At 34.7% G+C, this 14,666-nt stretch overlaps 1 protein-coding gene across 1 annotated transcript in view; it reads left to right on the top strand.

Annotated features, from left to right (window-relative positions):
* Window positions 1–14,666, top strand: part of XPO4 (exportin 4) — a 123,240-nt gene that overhangs the window by 102,198 nt on the left and 6,376 nt on the right. The window contains exons 16-22 of the mRNA XM_043995953.1: window positions 678–852; window positions 2,206–2,499; window positions 3,761–3,941; window positions 10,432–10,550; window positions 11,320–11,450; window positions 12,368–12,485; window positions 13,725–13,817. Of these exons, the coding sequence (XP_043851888.1) occupies window positions 678–852; window positions 2,206–2,499; window positions 3,761–3,941; window positions 10,432–10,550; window positions 11,320–11,450; window positions 12,368–12,485; window positions 13,725–13,817 (1,111 nt within the window). The remainder of the gene's footprint in view (window positions 1–677; window positions 853–2,205; window positions 2,500–3,760; window positions 3,942–10,431; window positions 10,551–11,319; window positions 11,451–12,367; window positions 12,486–13,724; window positions 13,818–14,666) is intronic.

Below are 14,666 nucleotides of genomic sequence, written 5' to 3' on the forward strand. Positions count from 1 at the left end.
GGTTATAAAGGGTAACAATGGGTGATAATCAGATGAAGTAGTTTCTTGATTCAACTACAATATTAGATCCCTTACTTCCTTTTCCAGAGCACCAAATTAGATTTTTCTAGTTGAACATGGGGGGAAAAAAGAAGAGGATATATGAGACACATGACCCTGCCTCCCTGCTCCCCTCCACCAAAAAGAAACCCAATTAATAAATTCTGACATTTTACTTATTTCTTTATATTTTAGAGGATACAACATGATACAGTGGAAAAGGCTCTAGATTTGATGTCAAAGACCTGGGTTGAATTCCCAGTTCTGCTTATTACCTTTGTGATTTTCATCAAATGATTTAACTTTTCTGGATGTCAGTTTCCTTATCTGTAAAATGAGGCTTGGTCTGCATGATCTCTTCTGGCTCTAAATCTGTGATCCTTTTGGTATTGTGTGTAGTTTGTTTTTTAATAGAATTTGTGAATTGGTTATGCCCAGTACCTGTATAAATTGAAATTGCATTCTGATATTTCAAGCTTTGTGATACCTGGCTTTGTAAATTATTTCTGAAGAGCTTTTCTTTGCATAGTTATCCTTTAAATGTAGAACTTCAGGTCTTTCTGCTGATAACCTTTGCCCTTAAGTTCATTTAAACTACTGACTTTTTGTTGCGTTTGCTTTTTTCCCCTCTCATATAGGGCAAACTTAGTAATTAAATGTGAAAATTGGTGGAATTTAGCTAAACAGTTTGCAAGAAGAAGTCCACCTCTTCACCTCTTAACAAGTTCTGTGCAGAGAACACTCATGAAAGCACTAGTTTTGGGAGGTTTTGCTCATATGGACACTGATACAAAACAGCAGTACTGGACAGAGGTAATGTTTTCATCTATTTCATTTGTAGCTTTTTTTTTTTTTTTTTTTTTTTTTTTTTTAGTGAGGCAGTTGGGGTTAAGTGACTTGCCCAGGGTCACACAGCTAGTAAGTGTTAAGTGTCTGAGGCCGGATTTGAACTCAGGTACTCCTGATTCCAGGGCCGGTGCTCTATCCACTGCGCCACCTAGTCGCCCCTGTAGCTTCTTTTGAAACAAAACTATAACTATATCTATATGATACCAAAGCAGCTTATTTTAAAACTAATTTTAGTTTCTTAATCTTTATGACATCAACCTATTAGTGTTTTTTTCCCTATGTTTAGTTATTGTCTTAATGCCATATAATGTTCCTGTTGTGGTGGTATTGAAAATTACTAAGTGTTAACATTTGAACATGTTTATGACCAGTTATTAGTGAGCCTTATTTTCCCAAGAGTACACTGTCACAAAGATGCAAGTATACTTCTAAAGGAGAGAGTTTATAGGTATGTTTAGACAGAAAAGATACTTTACAGAAGATTAGAGCACTGACATGACTATATTGCCCTAAAGAAACTTGAATTGGAAATGGGATATAACTGACAAACATATTCATGTAGGTGGTACCACTGTATTTGCGTGATAGGTAATGCTAGTAATCTGGAGCAAGAGCTTTATTGTAGTCTATATAACCAGAATCTTAACACTCATTTCTAGAATCCATGCAGATTGACCATATAGTGAGGGTTCTTAACCCTTCTATACCACAGGAATGTATTTATTAGCTAGCATTATCTTGGACTCAAAGGGAAAAATCAGGCTTATTATCGCTTTTTAAAATTCCAGTTAAAATTATTCCAGTTGTAGTTCACTTAGTTCATACTGTTTTAGTCTATTGTAAAAGTTGTCATTAACATAATGAAAAAATATGTAAGTATTCTGTAAACATTGGAAAAGTACTTATCAACAGAACTCTTATTTTAGGAGGATGAGAATTATTTCTGTTGGTCCTGTGACATTATGGGCTCAATATTAGAGTTTTCTAGTCATTTAGTGCAGAAATGGGGTATGGTGACAGATTCTGCCCCTCCCTCATCCTGCTGCCATCTGCAGAATAATGAGTGTGTAGGGAATGATATTTAAATTCTCTCTGCTTTGTATTCCAGGGTTAGCCACCCCTCATATTGAACAATTGATAATTTAGTTCAAAACTCTGTGTGTGTGTGTGTGTGTGTGTGTGTGTGTGTGTGTGTGTGTGTGTGTGTGTCCATGCATGCGCATGCTTGCATGTGCAAGAATACTTTTGCCTACTTAGGCTTCCAGCTTGGTAATATTCACTTTTTAAAATATCGACACTGATGCCTTGTTTTTATAGGTTCTACAGCCACTTCAGCAAAGATTCTTAAATGTCATAAATCAAGAAAATTTTCAGCAAATATGTCAAGAAGAAGAGATCAAACAGGAAATAACTGCCACATTAGAGGCACTCTGTGGCATTGCTGAGGCTACTCAGATTGACAATGTAGCAATCCTCTTTAATTTCCTAATGGACTTCCTTACCAATTGCATTGGACTGATGGAAGTTTACAAAAACACCCCAGAGACTGTTAACCTCATAATAGAAGTTTTTGTTGAAGTTGCACATAAACAGATATGCTATCTGGGAGAGGTAAACACTATCTAATTTTATCCTTTTTGGATACAAAGTAATAGTAGTTGTAATAAAATGTAAAGAACGTCGTGGTTATTTTCTCTAATGAATAGTAGTTTGCAATACTTTTTCATTTCCCCAAACATTTGCAGAAACGTCATAGACTAGTTAAAATACATTTACTAAGGAGATAATCATGCTTAATAAATAAAATTCTCACTTCCAAAGTGATGTGTTGTGTTAATTATCTATTGATTTCTTTGTAATGAAATAGGTTGAAAGATTAGTCATCAAAATGATGTATCCATGAAAGAAGAATTGATGCACTTTTTATTCATGTAGTAGGATCCTGCTGTAGTAAAGCACAGTACTAAAACATGGAGATTTAAAAGAAATGCTTTCCATATCTCTCATTTATAAATCCTAGGAAAGAGTATATGCATTTACTAAATTCTTATCTGTTTAATAAGAAAAAGTAAACTGTATATAAAGAAATTACTTTAGAAAGATAGTTTGTTAGCTCTAATTCTAAGATTTTTATTTGTATTCATTAGCATATTAGTATATATCCTGTCCCAAACCATTCTTTATGGGCTCCTGATATGTAATTTTCTCTTTGTTAGGTCTGAGGAACCTGCCCAAAAGTAAGCTTATACTTTTAAGTATTATAGTAACAGATTCATTAATGAATAGACAGGATAGTTAGATTGTATGAAATTTTTCCTTTTCATAAATAGATCTCATAAGCAGTACCTGATAGGGAATAAATGTAACAATTGCATATCCATTCATGTATTTCCCATGGGACCCTTTGTAAAAATCATCTAATTTAATATCTAAATGACTTATTATAAAATTGTTAGTTGGTATAGCACAGCAATGGTAAAACACTTAAAAATATTTGTATAAAAAGGGAGCTAGTTGGTATTGGGGCATTTAATCATTGAATATTAGAATCCATTACCAAAGCCATTTTGCAGATGAGAAACCTGGTTCCAACATGGCTAAGTCCCTTGCCCTGGTCACAGAGCTACTTAGTATAAAGTTGGTACTGTAAAGCCCAAGCCAATGAACAAAAAAGTTTTGTCGTTTTTGTGAATATTTTAAACATTATTGCAATCCTAATATTTACTTTTTATTCATTGTTTCAGAATAAGCAGAAGCCAATGTGACAGTTGTTTATCTAGATTACATTTTTTAAAAAAGCATTTTTTTTTGTTTTCCCAAGAGTACTCTGCTATATAGTATAATTTACTTCTCAAGTTTTTCTTTCTTGCAGTCCAAAGCTATGAACTTGTATGAGGCCTGCCTCACTCTGTTGCAAGTATATTCCAAGAATAATCTAGGTCGGCAACGGATAGATGTTACAGCAGAAGAGGAACAATATCAAGATCTCCTTCTCATTATGGAGCTTCTTACTAACCTTCTGTCAAAAGAATTCATAGATTTCAGTGATACAGGTATGAGTAGACGAGTAATTAAATACCCTCATGTTCTTGGCATAATTTCTGCAAATAATTAAAATAAAAAGCAAGGAAATGAACCTATTATCTGATTCTTGTTCTCTCATACTAGTTCAAGAACTTCTAAGGATTAAGAGAGGATATGTAAAGTGGTTGAGAACAGGATACTTAAATTTAGAATTTCAGATTTTGAACTATTGACTATTCCATCCTTTTGGAATACTCCTACTTTCTCTTCTGTTAATACTTTTTACCCTTGTAGGTGTTAACTAAATCTCCACATTTGGGCTCCCTTTTCATCTTTTGTGAACTGGTCCTATCTAACAGTAGGACTTTGGTGACATTTCTCCAATTACGTTCCTATTGTTCCTGTGTGGTGTGAATATGGCTTCTGTATGATCATTTGTGTACTTGTGTTATTTTTTTATATGGCAGTTGTTGGGGTTTTTTGTTTCTTTTTTTTTAATGTGTAAAAGAAATCTAATTTCCAGAGGCAACATCATATAATGTGAAAAGCCCAGGATAGAGAGTCAGGAAACCTGGACTTCAGTTCCAGCTCTGCAGCTAACTCAGTGTGAGACTTTGTGTGACGTCCCTTCATTTCTGGGAGGGAAGCCTCAATTTCCTCATGTGTAAAATGAGGACATTGGACTAAATGATCATTAATGTACCTCTAGTTCTAATGTTCACTCATTACATGATTTTTTTGCTACACAATTTCCCTCACTACTCTGTCCAAAAGGCATTGTGTCACCCTAGACCTCTCATTTCTGGGATCCTCAATATATTTCAAGACCCCATGTGGTAATGATTCTCAGATTCATAGATTCATTCTTGACTACTCACCAGAGTTACACTTCCATACTTAGAGAACATCTTCCCACTGATATGTTGCTCTTCACACTCAGTTCAATCCAGTAGCTGTTTATTTAAGTGTCTGTCCCAGTTCAAGCATCTTGCCGGGGAAAGGGGGAGTTCTGGGTATCTAGAATCCAATAAAACAGCCCTCCTTTCAAGAACCCTATGTTTTATTGGTAGGGGTACAACATAAACACATAAATAAATACAATTTGGGGAGAGAGTGAGCTCACTAACACCTAGAGGTTGGAAGGTGGGGGTTCAGGATAGACTCTGCATATGAGGTGTCACCTGAGCTGAAACTTGAAGGAAGTTAAACATTTTAAGAGAAAGAAATGAGGAGGGAGAAAGTTGCCTTCCAGGACTGGAGAGGTGGAAGATGTAATGTCTTTATATCCCCAGTGAGCTCAGTTTCAATCACAGAATATGAATTGGAAGCAACTTGAAGCCATCTAATTCAAAGCATAATAGACCAGGAGTTAGTTCTATAACATCTCTAGAAATAGCCATCCAGCCTTTGAAAGCTCTCAAGTGAAGGGGAAACTACCACCCACTGCAGCCCATTTTTGAAGAGCCAGAGTTGTTAGGAAGTACAGCCAGTTTCACATGTTTATTTCCCTTCTAAGGAAAAAGGTAGTTGGCAAAGAAATAAATGTTTTTAAGGAAATGATAAAACTTATGTGGATAACGGCTTTTTAAAAACAACCCTGGCACTTAAAAATGAAATGGTATTATTTATGGAAAATATCATTATTATAGCTAAGTCCCCCCAAATCCAACCAAATCTGGTGCTTCCCAAAAGTACATTTTCATATGTTTTTAAGTTGGTCATTGCTTTCTTTGCAGTGTCCTTCTAGTATCAAAATAGAGAATACCTTCGCTTCTCAGTATACTGTTAGGAGGCTTAATTGAACACATAGGATGTTTAACCTAAAAAAGAAAAATTAAAGAAACAAGATTTCTGTTTCCAAGTATTTCAAGAGTTGTCACATAGAAGAGCCATTCAATTCATTTAAGTAATAGAATAAAAGACAGGGATAATTCAAAGCATGCTTTCAGCTCCTGCTTTGTTCCATGCATCTTATTGGGCACTGAGGATACAAAAACAAAGAGTGAAATGCACCAGCTTCCTCCATGACACCATCTCTGCCTATTGTATTTCCCATTGAGCTTCTTTTTCTCAGAAATCTATTGTCTTTACTACTTATTTTAGCATTTGATCACTAAGTACTTTGCGTTGTTATTTGATTGTTATGTGTATGTTTTACCTTCCAGATAGATTCATAAATAAATTATAAACTGGTGAACAGGGACTCTTTCTTGAACTTAATGTGTATCCCTTAAATACCTGGTACTGTGCTGGGTTCATGGTAGCAACTACGTACAGAATTTATTAATGAAGAAAGAGGCTAGGAAGCATCTGAAACCTAAACTCCCTTTTCCATTTTTCTGGGGAGGTTTGAAAATGTCTTGATCTCTGGCTGTACCAGCACATTCAATTATTAATCATATTTCCTGCCACATCTCAGGAAAAGTGGAAGGATGACAAGGCAACTGGAAAGAGCCAAAATAGAGTGTTGACTCTTTATTCTCCTTGGAAATTGGCCCAGTGAGTATGGAGAGCCAGTTGTTGCTTTCATTTTTCTCAGTTGTCTCCTATCAGTAGTGGACTGAAGTAAGGAAAAAGCAGTTATGTACTCACTGTGTGCCAAACACTGTCATCTCTGTGGTCAACTCTGCTTTATTCCAAAAGCATTTGCCTACAAAATAGATAATGTTAAAGCTCAAATAAGACATTATTTTCTTCCCATGGTGAATAAAGGGTGCGAGTATTATGTGTGAGAATTTTGTGGGGAAAATACTTTAAATGAAGTTAAGAGATACCAGAGAAGGAAGACTTATGGTAGTTTAACTGGATAAATGAGTACATTTCAAATTGTTTTCATAGTTGCTGTTGTTGAGTTCAATTGTGATAAGATTTCTATAATTCTACATTTAAAAAATTTAAACTTTAGTTGTGTGTGTGTGTGTGTGTGTGTGTGTGTGTGTGTGTGTGTGGTTTTTGTTTTGTTTTGTGGGGTAATGAGGGTTAAGTGACTTGCCCAGGGTCACACAGCTAGTAAGTGTCAAGTGTCTGAGGCTGGATTTGAACTCAAGTCCTCCTGAATCCAGGACTGGTGCTTTATCCACTGCACTACCTAGCTGCCCCCTCAGTAGTGGTTTTTTTGTGGGGGCGGGGGGGGGGGTCTTTTGGGGCAGGGTAGTGGGGGTTAAGTGACTTGCCCAGTGTCACACAGCTACTAAGTGTCAAGTGTCTGAGACTGGATTTGAACTCAGGTCCTTCTGAATCCAGGTCCTGTGCTCTATCCACTGCACCACCTAGCTGGCCCCTACACATTTGTCACATGCTTAATTGTTTGTTTTTTTGTTTTGTTTTTTGGTGAGGCAATGGGGGTTAAGTGACTTGCCCAGGGTCACACAGCTAGTAAGTGTTGAGTGTCTGAGGCCGGATTTGAACTCAGGTCCTCCTGAATCCAAGGCTGGTGCACTATCCACTGTGCCCCCTAGCTGCCCCTGTTTTAATAACAGTTTTAAATCAGCTTGAAAAAAATTTGAAAAACAAGAGATCTGTTTTATTTTTTCCTTTGTTACCAAGAAAGTCACAGAGCAGAGAGAGAATAGGTAGAAGTTTATATCCAAAATGACTATGCCCTACCAAAAAAGCCATTAATGTTCTGGGAAGAGAATATTAAATTTCATCGGTGGTTTGTTTTTCAAGGGGGTTTTAATATAGGAATCTACAGGGAGTTTTATAGTTCTGTGAACTTAGGGGTAAAATTACATTTATTTTCACTAACATTTGGTTTCATTTTGTTGTTCATTTCACTAGCATCTGAATCTTTGTGATCCCATTTGGTTGTTTTGTTTTGTTTTGTTTTTGGCAAAGATGCTGGAGTGGTTTCCCATTTACTTCTCCAGTTCATTTTACAGATGAGGAACTGAGGCAGACAAGATTAAATGACTTGCCCAGGGTCACAGCTAGTAAGTATCTAAAGCCAGATTTGAACTCAGGAAGATGTCTTCCTAACTTCAGGCCTGGTATCTACTATATCAGGGCTTCTTAAACTTTTTTCAATCATGACCCCTTTTTGCCCAAGAAATTTTTATGTGACCCTGGTTATATAGGCATATAAGATAGGTCTCCATGACCTTTTACTGTTGCCATTTTTTTTGCGACCTCATGGAGTCATGACCACCGTTTAAGGAGCTTTATACTGTACCACCTACCTGCCCCCATCATTTCCTTTATACTCCTGCATCTTTAATTTTATTTTTTTAAATTTTGTATATTTGAAAACATTATTCTTGGGAGGGGGTAACTGCCTCAGATTTCCAAAAGAGTTCATGACACACAAAAAGCTAAGACTTTCTGACTTAAGAGAATAATTTCCAAGATATATGGTACTCATTGTACAGCAGCAAGAGCTCAACAAAGGGTAATTCCTACTGTGAATTGGAGTGGTTAAGGAAAGCTATATGGAGGAATAATAACTACTGAATCTTTCAATGGTCTCCATTTTCTCCATAGTTGAAATCAGAGTTCATTGGTTTCCAACCCTTTTGTGTATAAGAGCCCCCTTTTAAATGTTAAAAAATGTATATAAAAAATTAACATTAAAATACCCATGATAGTTGTATTCTTAGCATCTGTTGACTAAGATAATAGTTGCCACAGTAGATAAAGAGCTTGGCCTGGAGTCAGGAAGACCTGAGTTCAAATCCTGTCTCAAACACGTACTAGCTGTGTGACCTTGGGTAAGTCACTTACTTGTCTGCCTCAGTTCCCTCAACTATAAAATGGAAATAATAATAATAATAGCAGCTAGGATTATTGTGAGGATAAAATGAGATATTTGAAAAGCACTTTGCAAACCATAAAGCATCATATGAGTATTACCTAGTAGTATTATCATTGTTGTTATTAAAAAGCTACTAAAAGTTCAGGAATGCTCTTAAGTGAGTTTTATTATCTATTATAGCATCTATTCATGTTTGAAAAATGATAATACATACATTTATGATACTCACTCTACAGAGGTGTATTTGCTTATTTATGTAGTGCTAATCATTTTGTCAGCACTTACATAAAGATAAAAATGACAGTTTTAGATGTGTTGATGGTTTTGAAGACTATTTAGAGTGAGTGCAGCCATTAATCTCATACATTGGAAACCTCTAACATAATTCATTGGACTGCTTTTATTTGGGAAATCCAAATTGATGTTTAAAAATAATTTTTGTTCTATATACCAGAAGACTTCCTTTATCACTATAAGAGTAGAAATCCCTTCAAAGTGATCTGTGCTATCTTAAAGTTTCTGTCGAATGAATGAATATAAAAGCTTTTCTAAATAGCTTACTATATGAAAAGTGCCAAGGATACAAGTAGAAAGAGGGAGACAGTAACTGTTCTCAAGAACCTCACGTTCTAATGCTGGGAAGACAACATAGGGGTTTCACCTATATGTCTGTCTGAGTAATTAAAGGATTAATACTCAATGAGAAAAATTCTATTAAAATTTTATTTGACCTAAAACTGTGCCATTTTCTTTCTCTCTAGCTCTTTATTTCCTCATATGTTTGCTTTGGCAAACTTTTGAGGGAACATAATCATCTGCTTAGCAAGTATGAAGTGTGTACCCTCCAGTACAATGACAGAATTTAACTGATTTCTTTTAAATCCACTGTTGTTGGTTTTTTTCCTGGTTTGGAGCATACTTTATTTTGAATTTTATTTTAACCTAATTGGGGGGGTATTTGATTTGATTTGATTTTTAATTTCAGATTTTCTCCCTCCCCTTTTTTTCTACCCATTTAGGGGGGCAAGAAAAACAAAGCCCATTTTATATATATATATATATATATATATATATATATATATATATATATATATATATATATATATATATATATATATATATATATGGGATGTGTGTGTGTGTATACATATATATATATATGTGTGTGTGTATATATATGTATACATATAATCATACAAAACAAATTCCCATACTAGTTAAGTCCAAAAAAAGGAAGGAAGGAAAGGAAGAAAGAAAATAAATATGCCTTTATCCACACTCTGAGACCAACTTCTCTGTCTGGAGGTGGACAGCATATTCACTCATGAGTCCTTTGGGATTGTGGTTGGTCATTGTGTTGTTCACAATTCCTAAGTCTTTCTGCATTGTCCATAACATGTTATTATATAAATTGTTTGCCTGGTTCTGCTTACTTCACTCTGTATCAGTTTACATAAATCTTGTCTGGTTCTTCTGAAATTATTCCCATTGTCATTTCTTACAACACAATAGTATTCCATTGCATTCATATGCCATAATTTTTAATCCATTCCTCAATTGATGGGCATCCCTTCAGTTTTTCTTTGCTGTCACAAAAAGAGCTCTTCTACATATTTTCATACCTATTAGTTCCTTTTCTTGTTCTTTTATCTCTTTGGGATAATAACAGTATCTTTCAGTCAAAGGGTATGCATAATATTTTAACATAATTTTGGAAACTTGATTTTCAATGATATAACCCTAAAATTTTGTTATTTTGATTTTAATAGATGAAGTATTTAGAGGTCATGAGCCAGGACAAGCAGCAAACAGATCAGTGTCAGCAGCTGATGTTGTTTTATATGGAGTAAACCTAATTTTGCCTTTGATGTCCCAAGATCTTTTAAAGGTAATTGAACAAAAATATATGGTAATCAAAGATAATTTTTTTTTAAGATTTAAAGGTGTTACATAATGAATGATACCACTATTCCTATATATGCAAGGTGGTACTAAATGAAAAAGCTTTTCATCAAAAAAGCTATATTATCATTGACTGCATCCTTGTTAACCTTCTATCCCACCCCCAGGTTTCTCTCCAACCTATACACTCAGATCTTCACTTAAGCCTTTTCGTAACCCTAGGGATCTGGAATAGCCTGTTATGTTTAAATTAGGTTATGCTAAGTGAGGAGACTGAGGTCTCTGATTATTGAGCCCCTGTCTTCATTGTTATTTCTTTTGTTAATTTCTTTCAAAATCAAGAGAGAGCAAACAATTATTATTTTCCCAGTACTCATGAAGTTCTTTTTAAGGAGCAATATGTTGGATAAAAAAAAAATTTTAAGCCAATTTTGACTAATAAGACAGGATTGTTACCTGTATAAATCCTTTCTTTACTATTCTTTGGGTAAAGGTCAACCCAGTGTTGTGGGAGTGGTATCTATTGTGATATTTTCCTGTATCTACTCACCCCTAAATGTTACTTGGTTATTTGCTTCTGGCTTTTATTACATCTAGTTGACTTTAAAAAGCATCTTTGCTTTTATTTGTTTAGTTATTATTGCTTTTAAATCCCCAAACCTAGAAATTTGTAGGATGTTGCCATTTTTTCATTGTTGCTGGGGATAAAAATACCAGAGATAAAACTTATTTGTAATAATATGCTTCTTTGACAGTTTCCGACCCTATGTAATCAATACTACAAGTTAATTACATTTATCTGTGAGATCTTTCCTGAGAAAATTCCACAGCTTCCTGAGGACCTGTTTAAGAGCCTAATGTATTCCTTAGAACTAGGAATGACATCGTATCCTTTAAACGAATGAGTATTTGTATAACTTGCCATTTTGGACAGAAGATAATATATTTGGGATTTTTATTCTTCTTTAGTTCACTTTTGTTTTCTTAAGAATTATAGTACTTTCTAAACTATCTTCTTTTTGCTGTATCTTTTGTTAGGCCATTAGTAGTTTACTATACTCTACCTCCTCTTACAGAATGATTCGTAGGCATTTGGGCTTATGTCCCAAAGTCATTCCTGAATTAAGTTTCACTTTATAAAGACGCTAATCCTGTGTCACTGGTGTGGGTCCCGGGTATTTCTTGTTTTCACTGCCAATGGAATGACTATCAGTGATGATAGAGTACAATATCCTTTCATCGATTATATGCATTAGAAATTAGCTGTTAACTCTGGCAATTCCTAAAACTGAAATAAGCCATCTCAACATGACTTTAGTTTCCTTTTTTCTTAAGTGCCAGGTGGCAGAGGCCTGCTCCCATGAGTCATTGTAGCAAGCACTTCTAGTAGAGTTCAGACCTTGGCAAGTTACACTGAACTGGAAAGGTTTCAATTAGAAATTCAGCCATAAAGTATTTATCTCTTCTCTAAGGACCAGCTTCACCAAGTAAGTTTGGAGAGACTTATTACTAGATGTTTGACCACAAGGTGATAAATGTTTAAACCACTGCAGCTACTGAAATTATCTATGTATAAGATTATACTCTGCCTCAGTGTAGGGTATATACCCAAACTGATTAAAATGCAGGTCTCTGAAGATCGAAGAGGTTAAGATGCTTGATTATCTGTATTCCTAGCTAGAAAAGTTGTCACCAGACTCAGTAGTTACAGTTATTGTTACTGTTAGGAAATTCATTTAAAGATAATTGAGCATGTCAACAAAGACCATATAAATCTATTTTATTCTTTGACCCTTTGATCAGAATGAGTTCTGAGGTTTGCCAGCTTTGCCTGGAGGCCTTGACTCCATTAGCTGAGCAGTGTGCAAAAGCACAAGAAACAGATTCACCACTCTTTCTAGCAACAAGGCACTTTCTTAAGGTAAGTAATCTAGATGGAATGGCACAAAAATCATGTGTGATGGTTTCAGATAATTCTTATTTCTCTGTTCTTTAAGAATGGAATTATGTAAAAATCCTTTTGTGAATTTAACAAATTAGTGTTTGTTGAATTGTGAAGGATGAAAAATCGCTGCTGATTTGATTTCTTTAATTATTAAACTTAAGACACACATGAGGGGCAGTAAGGCTTAGTGGATAGAAAGCTAATCTTACAATCTTGAAAACCTTGCTTTGAGTCCCACCACTGATACATGCTAGCTGCATGACCCTGGACAAGTCATTTAACCAACCTCTCAGTGTCCGAAGCAAGCTCTCTGTAGATGTACATTTTCGAGCAGGTGCCAGCCAATCTTCACTGGTAGAGAAAGTTCTCAACGATCCACCCTAAACCCCCAGCTCCCAAGAAAATCACAGGTCTAGCCCAGAAGAACTTACATTGAATTCTTCTAACAGCTTTGTTTTGAAATTTGAAAATAGTTTTGATTAAAAACTGTTGTTAAATTTTATAATTGTATAAATAGCTTTATGCCTTACAATTTTAAATATTGATAACATATTATTAATTCATAGACATTAAACACTACTTCCACAAATGTTGTAATTGACCTACTAAGTCTATGACATTTTTATAAATGTTTCCCTCAATTTTAAAATTAATAAATATGAGAAGGGTGGTTGAATAGGTTTGTGAGCCTCATCTTTCTACCTTGATCTTTCAGAATAGATGACATGACAGTGTGCTCTTTAAGAACTTTCATTTGTATGTTAGTTTTGTCTTAATTATTTTATAACTTGTTTGTATATCACTCTCATTTTCTAGTATATTCCTTTATCCCCACCCAGAGTCTTCCTGGAAGACTTATATGATAATTCCATACCTCTACAAAGAAGCAGGAGAGACACATTCACAGATCTCCTCTTCAGATCCAAGCTAGTCATTATAAGCTCTGAGTTTTTAATCTTTAAAAATACCTTTCCTTTTACTTTAGAGTATATACATTTTTTCATGTGTTTTCCTGGTTCTGCTTAATTTATTTCATATCATTTCATAAATTTCTTCAAATGTTTATCAGGAATATTCATATTCATTATTTCTTATGGTACAGCAAAATATCATTGTATTAATGACCATAATTTATTTGATCAATAACAGACATGTTTTTGTAATAAAATCAACATAGTCTGAAAAAACCCACTTTCATTTGTTGTATGATTTCAGCTGGTCTTTGATATGCTGGTATTGCAAAAGCACAACACAGAGATGACAACTGCAGCAGGCGAAGCATTCTATACATTAGTGTGTTTGCATCAGGTATTGCATGATTATAATTTTGAGTGTTTTAGAAGTTAAATCATTTTCTAGATATTCTAGTTGTATGTGTCAACTGGGATTGATCTGACAAATTAACAAGCTTTTATTAATTGCCTTCTATCTGCTAAGCACTGTGATAAGGTCTGAACGAAAAATAAAAGCAAATCTACATTTTGGATTATGTGTAAAAATAACACAAGACACCTATTGTAATTTGTGCAGAGAAAATGTTAGAGAACCTTTTGGGCTTCAGTTAACTGTTTTGTTTCAGGGAATCATTAGCTATTTTTCTATTTGCTTTTCATAGCATAGTGATCTGGTATTGACCACCATATTTATAACAATATTTGTTTCTGGCAGTTCGATTAGGGTTATGTAAGCAAGATTTTTGAGACTTTAGTCCTGCTTCATGCAAGGTTATATATTATGAGTAGTCTATTAAAAAAACATTCCATTGCTTATTGCTTTGGGTCTGATATCAGTCAGGCTACAATACTTACTGCCCTCTCCAGCCTCAATTTTGCTCTCCACAAAGATAAAATATAATTATATAGCTTGAAACAAGTTAATCTAGTCCTTTCATTTTATAGATTGAAAAAACTGAGGTCCCTCCATAAGATAAAGGGACTTGCCACAGGTCAAGATTATTGAAAACCCAGTAGTAGAACTTGATTTCTTGACTCTTAACCTAGTATTCTTTGTACTGTCTGCTGCTGTCTCTCTACATCAATATAAAACCTACATAGCTATCATTTGCAGTTAATAAACAATCAGTGCAGCCTCTCTGTTGAAAACATTATTAATAAACTGAGTTGAGTCTTAAAGGAAATGAGGAATTCTATGAGACAA

This window comes from Dromiciops gliroides, chromosome 3 (genome assembly GCF_019393635.1).
Source record: "Dromiciops gliroides isolate mDroGli1 chromosome 3, mDroGli1.pri, whole genome shotgun sequence".
Taxonomy (NCBI): Eukaryota; Metazoa; Chordata; class Mammalia; order Microbiotheria; family Microbiotheriidae; genus Dromiciops; species Dromiciops gliroides.